The 25,148-nt window shown below is 48.0% G+C and overlaps 1 protein-coding gene across 4 annotated transcripts; it reads left to right on the top strand.

Annotated features, from left to right (window-relative positions):
* The first annotated feature begins 1,621 nt into the window (after window positions 1–1,621).
* LOC144727778 (uncharacterized) lies at window positions 1,622–25,148 on the top strand. 4 transcript variants are annotated; one of them, XM_078606881.1, is made up of 9 exons: window positions 1,622–2,609; window positions 7,501–7,612; window positions 14,052–14,132; window positions 15,146–15,212; window positions 15,372–16,293; window positions 17,010–17,095; window positions 17,851–17,945; window positions 18,920–21,187; window positions 22,235–25,148. In XM_078606881.1, the coding sequence occupies exons 1-9, from the start codon at window positions 1,644–1,646 to the stop codon at window positions 22,288–22,290; spliced, it is 4,653 nt and encodes a 1,550-aa protein (XP_078463007.1). In that variant the 5' UTR covers window positions 1,622–1,643; the 3' UTR covers window positions 22,291–25,148. The 4 variants fall into 4 exon arrangements, with proteins under 4 accessions (XP_078463007.1, XP_078463008.1, XP_078463011.1 ...); XM_078606882.1 differs by having other exon boundaries at window positions 1,623–2,609; window positions 7,501–7,603; XM_078606885.1 differs by lacking the exon at window positions 14,052–14,132 and having other exon boundaries at window positions 1,623–2,609; window positions 7,501–7,603.

Here is a 25,148-nt window from a genome sequence, read left to right as displayed (position 1 = left end):
GGGGGGGTCCATGTGGAGGACGTCACCTGTTCATGATTATTAATGAGGGGGGCTGGTCGACGTGGATTGACGCAACGCGCGGGACACACACATTCTTGGGTCATAGTAGTAAATACGGCCCTGGGTGCGACTGTGAGGTCATAACCCAGAAGAGACCACGGGACACATTTATGATTAATCATTGTACGAGGGAGGGAGGTGTCATCACAGTGACGACACACTCCGCTACTCCTGACGCCATGATCAGGCTCGACCTCCTCGATGTAAAGAGGAAGAAGACTCCAAAGATCAAGATCCCACTATAGCATTAACAGACTGTTCGGGCAAGTTCTGTTAGCGAGCAGCGATTATGAAGGGCGGCACGGCACACAAGGGGGTGGATGGCCAGCACCCCGCCCGGGGCCGCCTTTGTCTCCCCAGTGGCGATGTTTACACACCGCTACACCAGGTACTGATTTGAGGCTGAGTCGAGCTAGGGGAGGGGGCCCGGGACCGGTTCAGATAATCTTCACCGGTGTTGGTGACCGTGAGCGGGAATCGAACTTGGGAACTTGGGGGGCTGGGTTCGTAGCGCAGCGTAGCGCTTAACGGGGGGCCAAGGTCACCGGACCCCATTAGGGGAGGGAGACTCGACGACAGCGAACCGCGTGTCCTCGGACGCAGTTTGTGGCAGGGCCGGCGAACCATCGAGCGAGAGAAGAAATCGTTGACGGAGGGGGTGGAAGCACAGGTGGATCAAACAGTACCTTGCCGGACTTGAGACGTGGCGCTTACCGTGGGGAATGCCTTCAACCCAGCAGCGGATTGCCCATCACTGCTGCTAACTCAGCAAGGGGTACGACAACAATGAAAAGAACAACTGATACAACCTTCATTCGTTTCTAAGTGGCGGTGACGTCAACACGGCGCCTGTGCCAGACCAGGTGCACTTTGAGGCCACGTGAACCGTCGAAGGCTCGCTGAGAGGAGGCCCCTTGGACAGACCCTGCATGTATCATGGGCTGACTGACTGAGATGACTGGCAGATGCACAAAGCTGTGCCCCAAACAACACAATCACTACTAACATCGCCTCCGCCAGCATCACCATTTACCGAATCTGCATTCACATTTGTCGTTTATTTTACTCGTATGTTTTCCCATAAACCACATACCCCCGTTGTAATGTATGAGAATAAACTTCAACATTGAGGGAATTTCCTTAATGGTGTTAATATTTGATTTTAGGTTAATATACAGCATTGCCAATTCAGTGCATTCTCGACTGCCACTTTGTAAACTGTGGTTCGGTAATTTACTTTGCACGTGCATAATTAATTCCCTATAAAAGCACAGCTTTTTACTTCCAGATCGAATTGATTGCCACACATACAGGTCTACCCAATACATTATTATAAATAATACTTTACATGCAATTTTTTTCGGAGAGCGTCAAGAGCGGGGGATCTAACCCGCGGTCCCCCTGCTGGCGTCGCTGGGCGGCCCCCCCACCCCAAGCCCACGCCCCCACCCCAAGCCCCCCCACACCCCCACCCCACGCCCCCACCCCAAGCACCCCCCCACCCCACGCCAAACTCAGCGAATAATCCCCGCGGGCCGCGCTCGGCGCTCCATTAACGCAGCCTGCGTGAGCCCGGGACCCGGATGCTCGAGCAGGAGCGAGCGGCAGGAGGAGGACGAAGCAGAGGGGAGACGCAGGCCGCGTGTACCGTCTCTTACACCCCCCCACCCACCCCGTCCGTCAGTGCCCGTGTCCTCCTCGCCTTTCAAGTGCAACAAACCTTAGTCGGCTCGGTCAGCGCGACCATAGCTCGTCCTCCTCCCCCCAGCCCAACTCACCCCGTGACGCGAAGAGTCGGAGCGGCAGCCGCACCGAGTCATGGCCGCGCTGGGCCGCCCGAGGAGGTGATACCGCGCGCACCCGCCGGCAGAGCGACGGGCCCGGGCCCAGCAATGAAGGTGCGAGCGCTGCAGCGGGAGAGCGCATACCGCTGGTTTGGAGAGTTGGATCCCGCTGGCCGCCTCGAGTTCCTGTGCGGCCTCCTGGACCTCCTGAACCCGTTGGAGCTGCGCTTCGCCGCCGCCTGCCTGGAGGAGCTCGCCCGCAAGGACCAGCACTCGCTCCGAGACGCCGAGCTCAGGGCCAACAGCGCCGCCGAGCTGCTCAACGGGGCGGCCCCCGGCGCAGGCCCTGGCGAGGCGACGGCGGCCGCGCGGTCTGACCTCGGGGACGCGGCGGTGCGAGGCCGCCTGCTCGTGTCCCTCGCGCTGCTGCGCTCCGACAACAGGGAGGCGGCCAACGCGCTCTACAGGACGCTGGGACCCCCCCGGGACCCCGGCGGGAATGGGGCTGCCCAGGCGGGCCAGGTTGAGACCCAGGGCCTCCCGCAGACGCGGCGGGGCGCGGTCGCCGGGCTCGCGATGCTCCTGCCGCCTCGGGCCGCGCTGGCCTCCGGAGAGGCAGGCGCCAGGGCCGGCCAGGAGCTGGTGCTGTTGTACACCATGGCCTCCAACCACCCGGCCTTCGCCTTCCACCACAAGCAGGCTTTCAGGCTCACACTGCGAGAGCTGAGGAGGGCGCTACGCCAGGCGAGGAGGGGAGACAGGGAGGTGCGTGGCCGCCCCAGGTTTTGGTGCCCCAAGGTGGTTGCGGGCCCCATGTCCCCAACGTGACATTGGTGCCCATGCATGGGTCAAGTTGTGTTTCGTTTGTGTAATTGTGGGCGGTTTCTTTTAACACCTTAAGCGGGATTTATTTTACACAGTTTTACGCTTCATGTCATGTGATTTCAGGGGCTTTACACTTCAAGGTGTATTTTTTATGCAGTTGTCTCCTGGTCACAATTTACAGATCCCCAAACTCACAACCGGCATCTGTAACTTTGCATTAAACACTTTCATGTTAGATAAAAAAAAGCCTTGGTGGAATTATTTTACTGGGTTTGATGTTTTACGTCATGTTAGTGAAGGGAAGTGGACAAGTGCGTGTTATGCAACTTCCCTCTGGTGTACATTTGAACACATTCTAAACTTTAGCCATGTTCATCAGCAGTGTTTAATGAGAACTATAAAAAAAACATTTTTAAAACATTTTACCAGGTAATGCCCGCTGAGCTCTATAGCTATTTTTCAGAAGCCACCTGGCCACAAATGATAGCTCAATGAAGTGGCTTGTCACATTGAAATGTAAAGCAGCCAAATACTCTTAATGCATGTTTCTAAATGTGGAGGGAAAACCCGGAGGATCCGGAGAAGGATCCACGTGACCACGGGGAGAACACTCCATATATAGAGGCGTCAGGGTCTGGATCGGACCCACAACCTCCTTCATACCAGGCGAGGTAGTTAACATATCGCCACCGTGGAAAAGTGTCCAATTGCACAAAAATATTTGACTCATTTATGTTTAAAGAGCGTTTTGTATCATGTGGGAGGTAATAAGTGCTGAAAGCAAATCGACCATTGGATATTCAGTCAGGGGATGTCACTCAAAGGTCTACACAGACCGGTCCACTCGCCTATTCGCTGTGCTGCCACCTTACCGTTGTGGAGCCCAGTGGGTTTGGGAATCTCATGAAATGGATGGACCATACAAGGTTAATCATACGTTGAAATCGGTGGATATAAGTGTGCATGCACAGCAATGAAAATTACATAACAGGCTAACAGTTTAGGAACTGGCCCTTGTGTAGATGACCAAATCCTGAGTATAGGCCCCGATCGAATCTCTCACTTGTGTTTTACCACAAAACTTTACTGGTACCACATGCCTTTTGTAGTCTTTAACAATTAATTAATCGATAGCACCGTTACAAATGGATTATCCCATAACTCGCATGTAATCTACATAGAAATGTGTATAACTTAAGTTCATTATTTAATGTTGCACCAATTCAGAATAGAATGGACTTAGCCCGAAACATTTGGCTATTGGTGTTTCTGCTGTAAGGCAGTGTTAATTGGGAGCGTGGTGTGCATTGGTTTATTTTATTTGTGCCAAGTACACCACTGCCAAGGCGAGCCCTAGATTTGTGTATGTGTCATATCTCCAGTCCTGTACTCTGTAGTCCTGTGTGTGTACTGGTGGGTGGCTGGTTGCATACATTATCCTTAGTGAAAGCAGTTTCATTTTGGCATTGAAAGCAAATTTGGAGAGATAATCACTAAAGGTATTTTATACCACTGCTCTATTTAGTATGGCATTTGTACATATTGTGATAATAATGTACAGGCTTTTTGTCAATGCAGTTCTGTTTGTGGTTCATGTTACCATTCTGTGGCACACACTGTAATGTGCATATTAGCGTGTGCCACAGAATAGTAATATGCACATTACAGTGTGTATTGATTTCCACTTGGGAGGGTTTTCATATTTAAGTGTTTGGTGTTTTACATATTTTGTGCCCAATTCCTGTCTTTCAGATTTTTAAATTAATTTTCCTGATTAATTATTTTCCCAATTTAGACAATTCATTATAACTTTTTAGCAACTTAAATGATTTAAATGTTTTTGACATTTTAACATTTTTAAAGTAATTTTGTATACTTTAATACTTGTATTTCGTTTTTTATTTTAATACATTTTATTTTACTCTCTAAAACTATATTCTTTAATAACAGTCACACTTTGTAACCAGGAAAGCCTCATCAGGTGTTATGACTTTGTCAGAAGGGCCCTGAGACTTGGCCAGTTCTTTTCGAAAGATGTGTTTTACTTCACGTGAGAGGAAACCGGATTACTCGGACAAAACCCATCCCCAGTACAAGGGGATAATGTTCAAAGGCCCGCACGGACAGGTTTACGAACCCACTTGCTGTTCTACCAAAATCTTGGCCCCATTCTTTTGTAGCCCAGTGGGTTTTAGAGTTTCACAGGCGTGTGGTTAATCTGCCAACCCTTGTCTCTAAAGATCTGGATCACATGCGTGCACCAACGGTGCCGGCTGTGAGGTGAGTGCAGACAGGAACTTGAAACAACTCACATTCGTATACTTGTGCACTTGCAGACGTTAGAACACACACTCACCCAAAGACAAATATCTCTGATATAGCCTTAACAGCAAGTGCTGTTCACGAGCACCTCAATCTTTCACACACTGGTACATGCAGACATGCACCCTACAGACTCACACTCTTGACACTCGTACACACTCAAACCAATGGTGGAGCCAGGATTTTCAGGTAGGGGGGGGCAACCCTTCCAGCAATGAAAAATGATAGGAGTTGTTAGTAAGTAAGGACTTGTCCCTTGCTTTTTATTCGACGCGTGTGCGGCGATGGCGCAGCCATTGATCGAGGGTCGGATTCGAACCGTGTGTGATTGGCATCGCCCTTGCTGAAGGTATGCCTTCAGGGAAGTCGTGTACTGTATACGCAACTGCGCGCAATTACGTGAGTCGCTTATAACTGCTTTGCCGTTACTTATTGCCAATTATGGACTCAGACTATTGTCCTATCATCTCATAGAGTCCATGGCATATAATAATATGCTACACAGTGACAGTGGGGATTGCAAAATTCCGATTTATTACTAATAAACCACAATGATCGATGGAAATTAGGGATTTCGATCGGATCATTGGGGGGGCACGTACCCTCCCCCCCGCCACTGCGTCCGCCAGTGACTCAAATGCTCACATACTCATTCACACCAGTTACGTCACACTGACTTTACTTCCACTTAAGCACATAGAAGTGGCATCTCAATTCCATGACATCTTTCAGATGAATCCCAAATTTTTTTTCCCAGATGCAAAATTTTATTTCCAAAGGTTTTCAGATGTTTGCTGATTACTCACAAAATTAGAATAAAATCCTTATTTTTCATGATCTAAATTTGACAGATCAAATTCAACGTCAACATTTTATATATTTGTTATTAAAATGTAACATAAAGCAGTCGATTTCTACATAAATCAGGTTCGTGGAAAGTGATGTCTTTTTTGTTATTACGATGGGAGTCATGGAAAGCTGAAACATTAACGTTAACTGCAGTTTTTTTAACTTGACTTTTACCAAAGTTAAACTCGTACATTTTGGGCAACAGAGGGAAGTGCTGCAAAATCGGTTCTTGTACATTATACCTATGCTCCCCACCTTCAGCACTGACCAGCATGGTGAAGTATGGTCAAATAACCCCCATGATTCACACAGATTGGCAACGGCCCTTCATCCAGCAGTGGATTTACAAAGGGCTGTACATATCCAGTCAAGTCTGCATCAATGTACAGTTGTTCCAGATTCCCATCTGGTTATTATAGACATAAAACTGCAGGCACTACTGTATCTTAAAATCTTTGCATTTGGCTATTCACACATGTCAATACCGAGCCATGGAACTGGTTAAAACAACTTCTATCTTGATGCTGAACAATCCACACGTGTGTGTGTGTGTTGTGAAGTTGCTCTGCAATACAGTACCATGGTATACATATACTTTACCGTAACAGGGAGTTTGAAACCTTTTACCAGGACTGAGAGAGAGAGAGAGAGTGCTGTGTAAGGCAGACGCGTTCTTGGGAAACTCTGTATACTGTGGCCTTGTCAGTGACCCTTCATCCTCCTGGTGGCAGACCTATGTTTGACCTCATGCCTGACCTCAGCCCTAAGGCTTTAAATACCCATGGCCCGGCTGGTACAGTACTTGGCCGCCACCGCAAGTTGACTGCTGCTTTCGAACGAGATGCGGATCGCGTCTCGGATGCGAGCCACTCCATACGTCAAGTGCGATTAAAAATAAACGCACCGCTTGCCTCTTAAAACCACCGGAGAAGCCGCTTGCTGTTTTGAGCCTGCACAGAAGCGGCAGAGAGTGTAAATTACTGAAGTCGGGTTTTTTTTTATTCTGGCTCATCTGGCAGCACAGTGCTGCGAGATGCACTCTGCTTGCCCGTAATGCAACAGTTGAGCTGTGTCAGTTGTGTAGGGAGAAGGGAGAAAGCGATTTCCCCATGGCCGTTCACCTAAAATGCGTAACGTGTGTATGTGCATGCTTTTTGGCAATACACTGTTGGATGAGGGCCGCCCGATGTCATGCGTATCGTCGAGGGTTATTTAATAATTTACTTGGTCATGCTGGTCAGTGCGGTTTTTTAATTCGGTCTGAGCATAGAAGTATAGTACAACAGTTGATTTTGCAGCACTGCCGTCTGCTTCCCGCCACACATCTCAGAACTTCTAACACCTGTAATGCTTGGTAGTAACAAGCCTTGGTGTAGGGCAAATTTCGAGTAATTTAGTCATAGGCAAAACGTGTAAATATACACACAATATTAAGTTTGCCACCCCCACCACCAGCCGTGAGATAGCTTTTTACTGTTGATTCGGATATAAAGTAGCATACATAATGGTAACAAGTCTGGGTATGTTGTCTAGTGCGTCCTAAATGATGTGGAACTTTATTTATTTTACAAGTCTGTACTTTTTAATGTAGGTTATGAAGAGCACAACTGCAACACGTGCGTGTCCGTGTGTGTTGTTTTTTTTTGGGTTGTTGGTGAAGAATTCTAGGAAGTCGGATCCTGATGGCGAAGGCGTTGGCGTGGACAGAGAGGACCACTCGTCCGATGGGGGCCCCGAAGGCCTGGAGCGGCTGCTCTATAAAGGTAGCCGAGGTGTGTGATGCTGCCAGGGTAAATCATGGGTATGTCAAGCTGCCCCAGCGACTTGTCTGAATGTTGATCTGCAGAGTACGAGGTAATCATAATAATTGTTTACAATTTTATCAATACACATTTCAGGTGAAGGCCTTCCCTCAGCCATGTTGTCGATGTCTGTTGGTTGACTACCTCACCACGCTGGTCAGTGCAGATTGATGAAGCGGTCTGAAGCCCAAGATCGATCGGTTCTTGCAACACACGCTGCTCGTGTTAGCCATCTCCTTGAATTGAACCGAGATCGTCGTTGGGTTCATGTTGCAGTGCGCTTACCGATGCGCCACCGCTCCATCCCAGACCGTGAGATAGCATGGATATTTATCTCTACGCATTCATTTTATTTTTGGTGGAAATGTGATGTTTTTACTTGAGCGCGGGTGTGCCTCTTGCCCTGCAGCCATTGCATTACGTAGTATTGAGAGCAACTGTGTTTTGCAAGAAAGCAGTAGAGCCGTGCATGTCCAAACAACAGTAAATGTTGGCAGTCATCCGATGGCCAGGATGACTCTAAATATATTTATGTGAATAACCAGCTTGTCTTTTTTGTGCGAGACACAGTTGCTGTCTCTCATTCCTAAACATGTACCTGGATATATTGTGTATACAGTATAATGCCACGTTTCTGACTCGCTGGGGACTGATGGATATGGCGAAAATGTCAGATGGGTCAACATTGAATACAAAAATTACAGTTACACCATCCACGAATAGATTACTGGATAACAATCACAAACTGCTTGAAACGTGAAAAAATTATGTTGTGTGCTTTATAAGTCAGCAAATGTGCGTGAGATTAGGAATATATCTACATTGCACGTCAAAAGTTCTTATTTGTTAATATAGAATGACAGTTACGCCATGCACAACAGATTGTATGCGGTTAATTGGTCAGGATGGATATATGATGGGTCAGTTTGTGTGTGCGCGCATGCGTTTCACCTTGCACAGGATAAAAGTGCAGTTGACTCTACCAGATAAACCACTAGCGCTGTGACTAATACCCTCTGTGAAACATTAGGTTCTCAGTTAGAATTTGCCAGGTGGCGGTGGCTACATATGCTTGTTATCCCCCAGCACAGTGGAGTAGAGGGTTGGTGGATCAAGCAAATGTTTTGAAACTCCTGTCCTGTGGACATCGATGAGGTTCCACACCCTGCCTTGCCCGGAGACGGTCGTACAGAAAATGTTGACCCCCCCCCTCTACCTGTTCATCCGTGTGGAATAGTGTTGCCTCCTGTCACGCATGGGTTTTCTCCGGGCGGTTTCCTCCCACATAAATTGGCTGATGACACCTTAATCGCGGACTGCGGACCTTTCATGGTTCCTGATGCCTCTGAGTCGTTCTCTCTTCTAGAGTCGGCAAAACACTGTGCGGTGTGGCACGTTTTCAGCTGAAATTATTATAATTACTTACTCTTCGCTCCTTGTGGAGCATTAGGCCGCAACAAGCCCACGGCATGCTGGGACGGTCTTTTATCAGCTTTCTCATTATTATTATAATTAGATGTAGTTTTATTTTGAGTTTGGAAAATAATACGCCAGATTCATGTTTACACTGTCATTACTCACACCACAATATATCACAAATCCCCACTGATATGTACATTAAAGGGAATAATCGTCACATTTCTTGGTGCGATTAATTTCACCCTTTATGTTAGCATCGATGTGTATGTAGATCATCCATTTTTTTAAGTCAAATTTATTTTAAATGCAAATATTCGATAAAAATATTTCCACCTGGTGTTACACCTTGAGTCAATGTGAAAGGAGGAAGTGACTCTTAAGCTTAGCCACTTTCAAGTTCAGAGATTATTTTTTTTAAAGGAAACAACGCTTGCCCTTTTACAGACGCTGCGGTATTCGCAGAATATTTAGCAGAACTCTAATACCCACATTTGCGAGTAAAGCTTCGGCACTCGATGACGCAAACATAAACAGACAGCCTGCATGTGAGTGATGTCACTTTTATGAGTTTAACTGCGGGTTAGCACGTGGTTCAGGTGGAGCCTGTTTTTAGATGGACTCTAGGTCACACGAGTGTTTACGCATGAAAACCAGTAATAGCCACAATTATCCTCCAAGCAGTTTTTTACCAATGTTTGTGCTTTGTATTGCGAATGCAGCGCCTGGACACAGGAGTTGTCCATCCGTCTTTACTTGACAGTCGCTTTCTGACATTTACACCTGAGTGCAGCACTAACAGAGGGCAGTTGCCCTCTGGGCGCAAATGTGGAGGCCAGGATTATAGGTTTGGCCACGCGACCCGCAGTGGCGTTTGTGCAGGCTGTGGAACTGCACCGGGGGGCCCCCACGAACCTGAGATGGCCCAGGCGCCGGGCTACAAAAGAGGAGGGAAATCGCACCATGGCCCATGCCAACTGCCGGCTCTGCCAGTGGCAGAGAGGACAGAGTGACACTCATTGTTGATTGATTAAGGTGCCCCGCAGATGCAAGTTTCCGTGTGTACAAAAGTTTGTTTTTCACGTCACAATTTGCTCTGGAAGTTAATTAAAGCAGGGTTTCCAATGCACTGTACGCCCGGCTATCAGTTGTACCATCTGCACATTACTGCACAGTTGTTATATTCAGCATACTTTAAACGTATACATGTATAAACATATAAATGTGTAATAATATGGTGTGCAGACTCTCCCTGGTATACCACGGACAGGGTTGCTGTTGTAATCCCAGGTGCCCGTTTTCCCACATTTCAACGTTTGCAGGCTGCCGCGTTGAGAACGAGGCCCACTTCTTAAATAGCTGTTCCGTAATCTTAACTCAATTCTTTGTTTATCGCAACTGAAGATTAGTCGCCACCTGCAATGGATCTTGTTTAAGAAACATTTTGTAATAATTTTATTCGTTAAGCTGGTATGCACATGCTGCCCCAAATATGCAAAAGTTAGCTTTTAATGACAGTAATTTTTTCCTTTGTGGACATTTGGTTCAACTTGACAGGAAAAAATACAACTTTGGTTAATGCCGTAGCGTAACCAATTCTTCCTTCTAAAGAGTAATATTGAACGGAAATGTATTTTGTGCTTTGCAGTGCACTATTGAGCGTTGCTATAGTAGTTTCTCTTCAGAAATTTGGCTTATTCGTTGTAACAGAAGATGACACAGAAAACTCAAAGGGAGAATTTAATGTATAGGAACCAGTAACTAGTTTTACATTATCGGTGTTAGCTGTCAATAATGCACCAGCATGACTCGACGATGGTGCAACTGATAAGCTAATTGTAGGGACCCCAACATTAATAAACTACCCTATAAAATTTTGAATGTTGCATAACTGCCAGGGGATATCCGCTGCATGCCTACAACACGGATTTTCTTTGTGGTGTTGAGGCATAGGAACAGGGCTGTCCGTTTGCTGCACCGTGTTTAGTGAAGCATGCTTCATCGGCTGACTGCTTTGGATTCATTGGAAAATTCTGCATCTTTGGCCACTGTCACACATTCAGGAGTTGTTGAAGCACATGTTCTTTTGCTTACGATCATACATGCTTGTTTATACTATCCCCGTGCTGTGTACGCGTACACGTAGAATTCACCCTAGGAGTAACAGCGGTCAGTGTATTTCCTCGGTGCGGCGGGATTTTGGGTGGGGGGGTGGGGTAGACGATCCACAGTACGATTATTAATGCGGCTTGTCAGAATGGCGCGCTTGCAGCGTGGTGTCACAATGTGCAAGTTGGCATGAAAGTCCTCGGTCTGTGCCGGGCCGCGTGTGAAGGAATTCGGGATGTGCCACTAATAATTTTGCCCGCACGTAATGGCTTTTGCGTTTGTGTTCGGCGCCAACTTCGCAAATTAGAGGTCGCACCGGCGGGAAACACTTCTGCTGTAATCCCTTGTAGGCCGTGTGAGTGATGAGCGGTGCCGGGGGCATTACAGCTCAGCTTCCATGTGTCACACAGCATTTGAAAACTTATTTCTTTAAAAGATGTTTTTTTGTGTTTAGTTTGTTGTCTTGATTTGAACTTTTCTTGACTGCAGGAATCCATACTCTTTGGTTCTTTCGGTAAAGTCATGTAGATAGAAAATTAATAGATCACGACGTTTCGATCGCAACACATGCAACCGTCATTAGGTGAAACAAACACAGCAGAACTGTTAACGTAGCTGACGTAGCAGTTCTCCTGCACAGCAGAACTGCTGACGTAGCTGACATAGCAGTTCTCCTGCTGTGTTTGTTTCACATGATGACGGTTGCTTATGTTGCAATCGAAACGTCGTGATCTATACATTTTTTATCTACGTGACTTTTTTTTTGTCTTTCACCCCCGAACCTCCGATTATCATGGTCGGCTATGTATGGTGCTAAAGAAGTTCAAGAGAACATACATGCGTAGTGCTAACAACTTGTGCCTCTGGGCAATAAGTGACTGGGTTTGATTCCCTACTGTGTGGCGTTTGTATGGTCTACCCCTGGTATGCAGTGTGTGCGAGATTGTATGGAATACGATAGTTTGATTCTAGCTCCCGGACCAGTAACAGTGGCTAATATTTGCACCAGTCCTGGGTCGCCCCTAGGTCAATTTTCCCTCAATGAGTATTGAGTGTGGTGTGTAAACATCAGCACTGGGGAGACAAAGGTGGCCGAGTTTGGTTTCGCCATCCACCACCTCGTGTGCCCTACCGACCTGCAACGGCGCTCGCTAACAGCACTTGCCCCAACAGTCTGTTAACAGCTATACAGTAAAACCTTGGATTGCAAGTAACTTGATCTGCGAGTGTTTTGCAAGATGAGCAAAATTTTTTAAGAAATATAAATTTGATAAACGAGCGAGGTCTTGCAATACGAGTCGTACGTATACGCTTTATCTGCCGAGCGTCACGTGATCACAACTGATATACGAGTGCTTTGATATACGAGTGCTTTGGATTACAAACACGTTTCCGGAACGAATTATGCTCGCAATCCAAGGTTTTACTGTACCGGGGATCTTTGTTTTTGAGTCTGTGAAGTTTATATCTTCTCCCCCTCTTCAGCATGGGTTTCCTCCAGGTTTTCCAGTTTCCTCCTCATAGCTAAACAAGAAAAAAACCATACCATGTAACTGCCACTGGCCAAAAATCCCAATACTATCAAAAATACCTGGAAATTACTCAATTTGGATTCCAAATAGCAACATCGTCTCCTAAAGCGAAAGCTTGGGAGAACCCTCCTGAAATGGTTTTGAGACTCGGGCTTTCCTCACTAGATAATCATAAAAATAAATCAAGTGGAATGACAAGGGCCGGCGTGTTCTTTTTTCCCCTCTGGGTTTTTGAGATGCCAGCACCCTTCCGATTAGCACGGTTGACTACGTACAGCGCGAACGAAGTTCTACATACATACACACACATGTAAACATACTCTTTATCAACAGACTTCCCAATTGTGTTCAAGCACAAAAGCAGCTTTGCATGCCTTGCATACAGTTAATCGTAGCAGTGACGGAGATTTTCGAGGTGTGTTGGAGCACACCGCCAGTATATACTCGCGGTAATATGGAAACACATTTTAATGTGGGTGGTAACGTTTCACTCGCGGCGCATCTAGTTTGTAATTTTATGATAGCCGGCAGGCCTTTGGTATTTCATGATGTAACCAGGCTGGAATTTGGGTATTCGTACAAGGAGATGTTAAATACATTTGTGATGTCACCGCACGACGCAGTTAATATTGCAACGAAAGCAGGCTGTGCAAGGACACTGCATTGTGCATTGAGAGCCTGAGGCACGCAAACGTTGACCGATGTTTAGGAATTTACAACTGAACTTCTAATTTTTGTAATGCGGTAACAAGTCCAATATAATGCTGGTGTCGTGGGCCAGGAATAATAACTGTGTTACAGGCTACTGCGTTATAGTGCAAAATGAATTTGTGTGTATCTCCGTATCTGTGTGTCCGTGGCTGTGGGTTTATTTGTGTCAGTGTGTGTGTGTCTGCGTACTCGTCTCTGTGCCTCCGTTTGCCCAACTGAGCATGTGCGACTAAGGGGAGTTGAGAGGGTCGTGGGTAGGGGCCGGTGGCTGTGTGGCTGTACTGCACTATGACCAATGGAGAGGGGAGGGCAGGAGGTGGGGAGTGGTGGCAGCTGGATCAGTCACTGAGCACATTGTGTGTTTTTGGGGACATGACTTGCCCCGTGGTATATCCAAATCTGCGCTGTCATGAGCCACGTTATATCCAGCTTTTACTGTATATAGCGTATAGTCAAGCGTTCAAGCTCGCAAAATGTTGGTATATGGGCCAATAAATACCACTCGACAAACTATTTCATATAACTGCCCCTCCTGTTGAATTGGCCTTCTGCATGGTGTCGTGAGAGTCTGGGATGAATGGCAGTGTTCATGCTAACGTGCGGTATTACCCCCGCTCACTAACTGTGCTTCTCTTGGACAGGTCGCTGTCCGGTGGCCAGTGGGGTGGGGCATCTAGGGAGAGTGGAGGAAGATTTCTTTGACCTTTCCAGCCAGGAGGAGGGTAGGAGGCAGTTTTGGCACGCATTTACCTTTAACGTGCATTGCCCAGCAGTGGCGAGTTCACCTCTTTTTGCGGAGGTTCGCTTTTAGATTCCGGCAGGCCACCCTGATCAACGCAGCGGCCGTGTGATGACGGCATCCCGGTGGACGTTAAAGATTCCGCGGTGCCTTTTCAAGAGAAGAGTGGGCCATTTGAAAAATTACTAACAAATTACTTTCTGGAGATAAACTTGGCCAGGACCCTTAAAAATAATCTTGAGACTCGGTGAGGCATTCCTGGGTTAAATAAGTGTACCAATAAATTATAATATTTTCCTGAACGCTTGTGTACATACGCCACATTTGAGAGCGAATATGCATTGGCTGAAGCATTTGATAGTCTGCATTCGACAAAACATTTTCGCAGGCCAAGTATGAAATGGCAGCCAACCCAAAATGTGTTGTGTGTCAGGGTTACAAGTGTTGCCACTCATAATCTATATATATAAATGGAAAATGTGTGAATATGTGTGTCTGTTCGAAATGTTTAGCATACTTCCCAACATGCAATAAACTTGAAATTTGGCATGTGGGTAGCTTCCAGACTGTACACAATGCAAAACGTATAAAAATAGACTTTTATATTTTGGGGGGGGGACGCAATAATGGATATATTTTTCACGGCAAGTGAGGGGTGACGTCACATCTGTGATGTCACCAGAATATGTACGTTTAACCTCTTTCGCACCGTACGTAGTCAACAGTGCTAGTATGTAAATAAATCTTGTTGTGTTTACATTTGTAGTGAATGGTGAAGTGGTGCCGTGTCCACTTTTGTTTGAATTTCCCTTCTGTTTTTGTAACACCTTTCATTCAGGACTGATACATATTTATTTGAGTACTCATGAAGAAGCAGTTGTGAAATGCGACAGCAGAGTATTAAACTTTTCACTCACCGTCTCCGTTTCAGCATGATGCAATACATCTTCAGAGATTTCATTGTAAAGGTTCTCATCCCTGCCTTTTGTCCAACAGACGAAGCCAACCCTTCGGTGTCAGGCGTTCAACAGGGACCAGAACCGCCATCATTTACTCCATTCCGGTAATTGTACTGTCCGTTCACTGCATGTCTTCCCTTGTCAAACTGTGAGCACCAATTATAATTGCTGTGGGTCGCGTGTGATGCACAAGTTGCTCTGCAGTTTCATGAATGAACTGCGGCACTCTCTAACTAAAGACGTCCCCATGTTTATTTTTTCAGGCTTGCGAACAACAAGGAGTGTGTGCTGAGCCCTGCACCCGGCCAACTGACGCTGCCTCCCTGCAAAAACCATTCGCTGCAACCCGCAGAGCCCTTTACGACTTCGGTGCACAAAACAGTACCCTCGGCCTATGTCACACACTCAACCGTTTCCTTCATGCACAGCACCAAAGGAGGCACCGCGGCCTTGAAGCACGTGCCGATAACAAACGTGCACTGTGCGGGCCTTGTTCACCCTGCCGCGCCCTCTGCGTACTCCTTCCCAAGAGCGCCGTCCGTTCAGAGCACGGCTCACACAGGGCTTTCCATCGAGTGCCTTTCAAACGCGGACACCAGCCCCGCCAGTTCCCCCGCGGCCTTGGCGCACTCAACCCTGTCCGTCGGTAACTCCGTGCCAGTGATGTCGTGCGTCCTCTCTCCTCAAGCCGTGTCACCCTCGCCGCACGCGACCCACTCGCTGTTCTTGCACCGCTATCCGCCCCCATCCTCGCAGCACCTGCATCCCGTGGCCTTGCCCGGTCAACCACGATCGCCTCGCGATGACCTTTCCAACCACGACGTGGCGGCCCACCCCTTGCGGACCACCACGTCGTCGCCGGTGCGCACGGGTAATTCTACGGTGGCGACGGCTATGACCGCCGACTGGCTGCTGCAAAGGACGGGCTCTTCGAACTCCCCATTGCCACAGCGCCAACAGCCGGTGCAGTTGCCGGTGGCAGTGTGGCACGGTTCGGAGTCTCCTGCGCACGCCCTGCGCTTGCTGCCTCACGCGGTCAGCCCGGCTCCGCCGGATCGTTCTGTCATCGACGCCGAGCTGGCGAGTCAAGCACTGGCAGTGCAGGCGTTGAACCTGCACACGTGGCTCAAGCAGATACACCTGCACAAGTCGTACCCGGCGTTGCGTCACCTCTCGCTCAGCCAGGTAGGGCACACCTGTTTCTGACATTCTGGCACTAAGGTTTTTGTTATGTATATCAATTGGGGATGCTGCCATGGTGTACTGATGTAATAAGTGGCTCCGACACAGTAAGAACTTTACGTTGTTTATTAATAAATCTTCGGTACAGCTTGGTTGTCTCTCACTCTCACTACGGATGTTACGTCGCCCAGGCAGTTTTGCTGCCCCGCACCACGTGGCGCTCACCCGCTCGCTAACACGCCGCTGGCTGACGGCGCGCTAGGGAGCGGTTGAGCGGCGGAGAATCTAAGGGGTTGTCTTGCTGGCTGTTTTTAAATTAACGTTTGGAAATTACTTTTGGGGTGGAGCGGTGGCTGGCACACGTGATTCGCGCACAGCACTATGCAACCGGTGTCCTGAGTTCGATTCCCGGCCACGGCTGACATCAGCAGCAAATTATATCTGCACCGGTCCTGGTACCCCTTTGACCAACAACCGATGCTGACCAGTGTGCAATATTTGGTGAACAACTAACCCCTTTTGTTCGTCCTAGGGAGCAGTGGATTGATAAAATGTCTGTAAATTTATTATAATTATTGTCAATTGATTTTTTTTGTAAATTCCGAGTGTTAATTGAGTCGTGGTCAAGTTGAGCAATTCCCATGTTCTGTTAAGATAATCAAACGGAACAATTGCGGCAGTATTTTAATGCCCAGCTGGACACCCCGATATGTGTGCAGGTGCTGAATCTCAGCGCTGAGGATGTGGAGAGGATGGACAGTTTGACCATCCGGGCGCGAAACAAACTCATTCACTACATACAGAGGTAAGCGTGCAGCGACACATTCACAATTAATTTTCAATGCCGGAATTCGGCTGACACTTGGAAAGTAAAGTTCACTTGATGTGCTATATATGTTTTGTCAAAAATCATGTTGTCGCAATGCTCAAAAAGGCATTGGGCGATGCCTGTTTCCCACAGCCAGTGCTAGAAATTCTACACTCTTGTCATGGGGGTACCTTTTACTCGATATAATATGCTATTGCCTCCAGAGCACCGGTAGTCCGGCACTCTGGAGGTTGACAAGCAGACTTGTGAAACTCCTAAGCCCTCCAGACTGTGATGTGGCCAGGAAATGGCAACACATCTCCCGCCCTCCTCCGTCTGTCTTTGTTGACCTTTGAGTATGATCCCCTGGTATGAGGGTTCTCCTGACACTCTGGATTGCTCCCACATACAAAATGTTTATTTAAAGTAACTTAGCCACACATTCAAATGCGGCTCTCCCATGAAAAAGTATTAAGACTCGGTGAGACTTTCCTGGATACATAAAAAAACACTTGATTTCCCACCAAGGGACACTGGTTTTTGCTTCGTGGCTGTATGTAAGCTGGTGTGGATTCGAATTTGCAGTCTTGTGATGTGTTCTGTTGAGGTGTTTTTGCAATTCCCTCTATTTCAGTGTGGCGTCTTGTGGTGAAGTCGCATTTGGCCACCACTACACGAATCCACATTGCGTTGTGTGTGTGTGTGTATATATATACACGCTACCGCTCCTTTTGCCACCTTTTGACCTGTAGGGAGAGGGAAGAAATAGAGGCACGGACACGCGCACCTCAGGACGCCGGTTCCCAGGGAGACTTGGCTCCGCTGGAGGGCAGAGACTTTGCTTCTGGTAAACTTTTTGCGTCCATCCTGGTTTTTTTTACACAGTTGCTCAAAGGGCCTGAAACATCCGGTGGCCAGCAAGTTGACACATTTTTTTTTATTGAGCAAGGTTCTTTTTTTGTTCATTGAGCAAAGTTAATTAATGATTAAAAATTGCTCTGAGAAAAGAGAGACGATGGGAGGGGAATTCGTAAGTTGAGCAGTACGAGGGGAAGAAGCAAAAAGAGAAGCGTTGTGAGCTGCAGTGTGGTGGTTGAACACAGCGTGGGTGAGGCGAAACAGTCTGCAAGACCATTGTGTATGTAAATGTTAATATCTAGCAAGATAACGTGAATGAAAGCTGTACAATCCTAAATGCTAGCTCTCACCAGTGCACACTCTACATAGATACCTGAACTGATTTATTAGCAGCCCAGTGCCTCTATAATCAGATCACCTGAATTATGCCAGAGTTGTCAGGCCTCGGAAGCTAAAGAGATGTGAACCTGGATGGTGCTTGGATAGGGGGCTACCATTTAATATCTGGTTGTTATAAGCTGCTGTGGGCACCAGAGGGCAATGCAGAAGATTTGTTCTCTGCTCCCATGTCTGGGCTGCCCACCAGCGGCAGGGGGGGGGCTGTGTAGGGGTCCATGTGACATATCTGGAAGGGGCACTTTGATAGGCCGGGCTTGTGGAGAGACCTGAGAAAGGAGTTGATGAGATCCAGGGCCAAATCTTGAGGCCATTTGACTCATCGTTTGGTACTGCAGACATTGTAATGCTGTTTGCCAAAACTCGGATGGAAGGACAATTCACTAAAACGTGTGTATTATGCTTAATTATAATGTAGACTCTCCATCATGATTACTTACGAGGTGACAAATGAAATGACAATATGTGCAAATAATCTGTTCCCTGGGTTTTATTATACAGCATTTTACTGTCGATATTAATTTCTGCAAGTTGACTTTAAGCTTGAGCGTGCATTTTACCCCAAAGATTCCAGCTGCGCTGTGGAAGAAAATGAGGCTGTCAGAAGGGACACGTCCTGGCAAGTGACGACCCAAGTGCTGCCCACACAGACGCACTTCCATCCGGTTTCCATAGCGATGCCCTTCAGCCCCACGGTACCGCCTACATTCTCGGCGGCGGCGCTCTACAGCACGATGGGCGTCCACCCAATGCCCATGGTCCAGGCGTATGACCCGTCCTTGACGTCCTACTCGGGCTCTGCAGGCGTCTCCTACAGCTTGAAGCCCTCAGAAGCCATTCCGGTCGGTGCCCAGTTCACCGCGTCTCCGAATATGTCCATCGCTACCACCAACCACATGGGATCTGCGACACCTTACAATGTCGCGTATTACAACTCTGTGCATCATCCTGTGCCGGTGAACCACCTCGCGTGTAACTCTCCATCGGTCACGGCGTCTATGCATCAGCCCGTTGGGGTAGCAACGGCGTTCTCCCCCCTCCACGCTCCCATTGTGTTGCCGTACAACCCCACGGCCGCGTCAGTGCCTTTTTGCCATGCGTCCGTCGGCGGCGTTCCCGTGGATGCCGTCGCGTCTGCCTGCTCAGCCCCGTCAAGCCCCACGCCGCCCCTCCACGGTCCCCGGCTGGAGACGAGGTCGGGGCCATCTGTGGTCAAAAACCGTCCTGGTCCGTCGGGAAAAACGTCGCATGGGAACACAAAGGGTGCGATGAAACTGGACGTTGTGGTCGCTCCTGTCGGCCTACCTGCAGAGGTCACGCCGACATTGTCAAGTTTCAGGATGGGTGGCACCAACATGTCCACTCCAATGTATGCGACGTCTTCGGCTGTGGCGACCTCGCCGTACATTTTCACGGCGTCCAAAGTGAAAAGCTGCTCCGTGACCGATTCTGCCGCTCACCCGTCATGTTCTCCCTTGCACAGCTGCCATTCCGCCTTGGCACACAGGGAGCCAAGCTGTGCGCCGGGCCCTGTGGTGACCAGCTCTCGAACACTGGCGCACGGCCCTAGCGGGGTGCGATCGAGGAGGCCTGCGACCTTTTCGGAGGGATCCTCCCAAACCCACGCTGACCATCAGTGCAACTCGTTAGATGGTAACTCTGCACCCTCCAGTATAAAACCACCGGTGTCAAGCTCTCAGAGCCAGTTCTTGATTGGCATCAACTCTTCCCACGTTATTCAGCTGAACACACAACCTACGCCGTATGTTAACAACGATAGGATGGCTGTAGCTCCGATTTCTGCGGTGAATTGCCACGTTTCCGGTGCCACGAGCGCAAACACGCAGCATCTGGGCTCGCATCCGACAACCGTCACTGCGCGCAGCACCTGCAGCCCCAGCTTGTCTGGTGACCGGATGGAGAAGAGCGGGCCAGGTGCCTACGAGCATCACAAGGCCAGTGACGACACGGCAGTCTGTGGCACACACAAAGCGCCGCTAGAAAGGAGCGTGAGCGCCGCTTACGAGTCGTGGGAAAGGGCTTTCGATGGAGATGGGCGGGCGCTGTCACTGGAGTTGAGCGACGGAAACGACAGTGCCACCAACAATCCCGGCGAGGGCAGAGTCTATGACCCCGGGGCGGGAGCGGGCACTGGCGAGGACGTCGACGACATTGAGGAGGCCGCACAGTATGATGTTGTGAAACCCGAATGCTACGAATCCGGCGGTGGCGTCGCTTTTGTAGCCGACGAGAGTGCGACGTATGGCCCGGAGGAGAGCGCATGCTACGAGATCGGCGAGGACGTTGAATGCGGTGCTGACCTGCCGTCTCTCGCTGCTCGCTCGCTCTCGGGCTGCGGGATGTGCGGCTGTAATGGTAGTTGCAGCGGCAGCGCTTCCAGCGCCGAGGCCGGCGAGCCACCGCTGCCACCCTCCATTGCGTCGGCAGCTTTCGGTTACCCCAACTACTACCAGAACACCATGCCACCCGGCAACACTTACGCGTTTCAGCACTACACGCTGTCCCTCGGCGTGTCCGGGAGCTACCTGGCCCCGCCGCGGTACGGTCTGCAGTACCCGTACTACCACCCGTCGCCTGCCGGGCCCCAGCACCAGTCCATGCAGGCGTACGGCGCCATGGTGCCACCGCCGCGGGAGATGGTGGGCGATGGGCAGCAGACGGGCACGGTGTTCGTGGCAGGGGTTGTGGGACCCCGACACCCGGCCTCACCACCACAACATCACAAGCCGCCCATCCCATCGTGCTTCAATTGCGGCGTGAGCGGCCACCAGGCCCCCGAATGTACTCAGCCAAGCATGGATTCCAACCAGCCTGGTGAGGCCACCATCCATCACATGCCCGTAATCCAGCATTGTGGAGGCGAGGGTTGGTGAATCGCACAAATGTTGCGAGACTTCCTTTCACTAGTTAACCCTGGCTTGGCAGAAGGCAGTAGAGCAAAACTGTGGACTCGCGGTTTGTTTGTTTAGTAAGTGTTTAAGCCAGCTGGCCAGGATTGGGCAAAACTTATCCCACTTTTCCCCCCTGGCAACTGGTTCTGTCTATATGGGATAGTGTTTTCCCCCTTACATGTAATGAGTTTCTCCAAGCACTCTGGTTTCCTCCTCCATGTGAACACTCGTTATTTGTTCGATAACACCTTCATACGTAGAGGGACAGCAGAGGTCTGGGAATTGGCGCCGCCTTATCGGGTGGCTACAGACCACTTGTCTTTGCAATGCGTTACATCTATAAATTAATCTTATTAAATATAATAAGTAAGATGAAGTTGTTTATCCAGTAACTCCTCACTGATTTATTGGAAAGTTGAACACGCTGGCAAATGTTATTGTTTTTTTGTCACAATTGTATGCTTCCATTACCAACAATAAGGGCCAATTATGGCTGATGTGGATGCAGAGGAACAACTACAATTTCACATTCAGGTGATAATTGTCAAGGTCGTAATCTGGCTGTGTCATAAAGACATGGCTAATTTCTATAATAATTTTCTTAGTCTTTTCCAGTCGGATCTGTAGCATAAAGTTGTCACTCACAGATTAATGTACAACGCATCGCAGTCAAACTGAATTTAGCTACAGCTTAAGCACAAAAACAAATTTTACTTCACATTTTTTTACTTTCACATGTGCCCTCATTGAAAACCATCAACTTCTCTGGAGAACCCAGTTATATCACACGGCTGCCTGGATTGGAACGCAGGGTCTGAGCGGTGCCTGCTCACACCGGCGACCTTGCGACTTCGGCCCGCGACATCTCGATCTTGTTTTGTTGTCGAGTAAAGTTTTCCCCGCGGTTTTCTTTATTTCCACTAAACTTTCCGTGCACGCATGCGTGTGTGTGTGTGTTCTCCGCGTGCAGCAACGTTCAGGTTTCGTTACTCCACTCACACAGACGGCCTGGATACAGTGGATTGACGGACGGAGTGGGGGCCCGCGGATTTATGGACCGCCACCCCCGCGCCTCACCCCGCCACCCTGTTCACCGACTTGCCTTGACTTGGTTTGCTCACTTTCCCAAAAGTGGCCACTACCTGCCCGACGTGCGCACAGAAAGAAAGTGGTCGTTTTTCCGTGCGACTTGCATGCCTCCCGGGGAGCACTTTGGTTGCCAGGTATGCTTTATGTAAATAAGTAAAAGTTAAAATTGAAAGGAGAGCATATGAAACTGCCGATTTTTTTCATTGGTGCATAGTCCATCACTGCAAGCAATACTACTTGAGGCATCCTTAGAATTTAGCAGGAAGAAAAATTTTTATTGTTTTATTTTCTGCAATTTCCAAAAACATTTTGTTCAAGCCTACTGATGCAAATTGAACTCTTAAATTAAGGCTCAACAATCGACAGGGGGATGAGGTTAAAAGTTGTGTTCTTGAAAATTGCATTATTAGCGTCGATCAAATGCCCTCGTATCCCTGCTATCAGGCAGCGCTTATACAGGCCCTCAGAGGAAACACTGTTTATGTAAACAAAGGCTGCCTGACCACGATTCATTCAGGAAAAATAAATGCAGCTGGCTTGTACTCCAGTCCAGCCTGTCTACAGCATTGAAGTTGGGTTTTACATCCAGGCTTTGACACTTCCAACATGCAGCTTTCTGAACGTAATTGTTCTTTTTCCTGTGTTTTGTTTTACATCCTACCTACCTGTTAAGTGGGGTGGAGAGCAAGTGTTGATTTTAAGTTACATTTCCATTGTGTTATAAGGCCAGTTTACATACCACATTTTTTTTCAGCTGAACTCTTAAGGCTTTTTATTCCGTGGGTATTTTGGGTTTAGCTTGAAGCGGGGACGACTGTTAAGTGTGTATGCGGTGGGGGGAGAAGTGTTCACATTTACAGATCTCGATGCAGGTTCTGATACAGAATTAGGCTATCGCCGTCGTGAGCAGATTAATGCAGCTGTGCGAATTGCGTCGGCGCAGGAGGTAGAGGGTACGCTATTGGCAGTAGAGCAGGCATTGTTTAAATTAAACGTCATATTTGATTTGCGCATGCTTATTTTTATCATTGGTATTTCATTGCAGCTGTGTTGTGTAATGTAGCTCGCAGGGGGGCGTGCGAGTGTAGGACGGGCCTCCAGATCCCAAAACGACCTCAAGCTGGCGCTGTTTTAACAGCAGCGCTGTGGGCATACGGCGCCAATGCAAATATGGCTGCTGCATACACATGCGGACAACCAGGCGCTAGTCTTGCTGCAAGCGATTCCACCATGACATCTCAGCGTTTGCAGACGTAATCTGTTCAAATCAAAACCAGTTGGAGTGCTTAAACTATAATATGCTCGTAATTTTTGTCTATTCTCTCAGCTGCTGGAAACATTTGGGTCATACTTTAACGTTTGTATTTTTTTTCTTTAAAGCTTGTAATTCATTATTATTTAGGCAATATATAGCTTCTCATACAGAATACATTTTTACATGTCTGAAAAGACATGTAATTCATTATTCTAAAGCCAAAAATATCTTAACATAGAATTTTGTAGCCTGAATACATATTTCCAAGTTCTATCGGCACACCTACGTTAATAATCTAGTGCTCGATGAAGGCCTTCCCAAGCTATGTCACTCATGGAGGTTGTTGGAGCATACTTCACCATGCTGGTCGGTGCAAGTTGGCAAAGTAGGGAGGCCCAGGACCAATTTGGATATTGCTTGCCACTGATGTGAACCAGCATTGCCGGGTTCATAATACTGTGCACGAACCACCCCTTCCACGCCTGCTGTATAACAATAACATTGTAAAACCTAGCTTAAGTAGACAATTAGCATTTGGTCATCAGAATACTCGCTAAGATGAAAAGACTGGCTGCCGATGATAGTCTCTCATCTGCCTAAAGCAAAGGCGTTTGGACACTCAGGATTTGGATCGAAAGAGCACATGTATTTGCAGGGCATTTTAAATATTAATTCGTATCAATAAAATGCATGGGTGGTATTTGCAATGTCATTAAATTGTTGAATCTCTTTCCTTTCCAGCCGCTCTAGATAGCTTCCATCAAAGAGCCACCCCAAGGGTTTATGTGAATCACAGTAGGATATGACTCTAACAGTGTTGATGGTGACAAGGGGTGGACTGCATATCTAAGATTTTATTTTATCAGCATCCTGTTTGAAGGTTCCCTTAAAATATGCAGGCATGCAGATTGATGTGTTGTGTCGCCTCGGCGCATGGTGGTCCAATGATGGCTTTAGAAGCTATTAACAATCGGTCCCTGTGTCGTGTCGGTGTAGACGTTGCCAGTTTACCTCACTTTTGGCAAGTGTGCCGTCATAACACGCAAGGGCAGGCAATATGAGAGGGCCGCGCTGCTCTTTCCGTGTTTCAGTCATGATCATTGCATCTGGCTGGCACCGCAGCTGTTGCTTTAACCTTATATGTACATTTGCTGGCTCTTTTTTTTATGCAGGTTGTTCCGGTTGGATTGTACCACATTGCTACATCCTCAAAATGCTTTGATTTGTAATTGGGGACATATCTGGAGCTTGTAATGTTGCATTAGCGCACGTCAATTGAATATTACGGAGGGCCGCAGAGCCACGCTGCGTGGCCCCCATAGTAGGAGGTGGCGCGGGTGTGCCAGATTCCTTCGTGCTTCACGTGGACCGCAAAACACTTCTATCATTTTTGTTGCTTTTCTTTTGTTATTTTTTATGGTTAAAATGCCACACTACACGAAATACATGTGCATTTGTAAAAAAAAATGAGAATTTAATTTTATGTATTTAATGTGAAAATTTAAATAAGTTTAATAAAAATTTCAAACATTTAATAGTA

Source organism: Lampetra planeri, chromosome 26 (genome assembly GCF_965212315.1).
Source record: "Lampetra planeri chromosome 26, kcLamPlan1.2.h2, whole genome shotgun sequence".
NCBI lineage: Eukaryota > Metazoa > Chordata > Hyperoartia > Petromyzontiformes > Petromyzontidae > Lampetra > Lampetra planeri.
The sequence above is the reverse complement of the archived record's forward strand: the minus strand, read 5'-3'. Positions and strand labels throughout refer to the sequence as shown.

What these genes read in the sequence shown, in the direction of transcription:
- LOC144727778 (XM_078606881.1), top strand. Translation starts at nt 1,644, where the DNA reads ATGCTCGAGCAGGAGCGAGCGGCAGGAGGAGGACGAAGCAGAGGGGAG. An exon ending in GCTCTATAAAGGTAGCCGAG is followed by an intron (nt 7,613 to 14,051) that starts GTGTGTGATGCT and finishes TCTCTTGGACAG; the next exon opens with GTCGCTGTCCGGTGGCCAGT. An exon ending in CTCATTCACTACATACAGAG is followed by an intron (nt 17,096 to 17,850) that starts GTAAGCGTGCAG and finishes TTTGACCTGTAG; the next exon opens with GGAGAGGGAAGAAATAGAGG.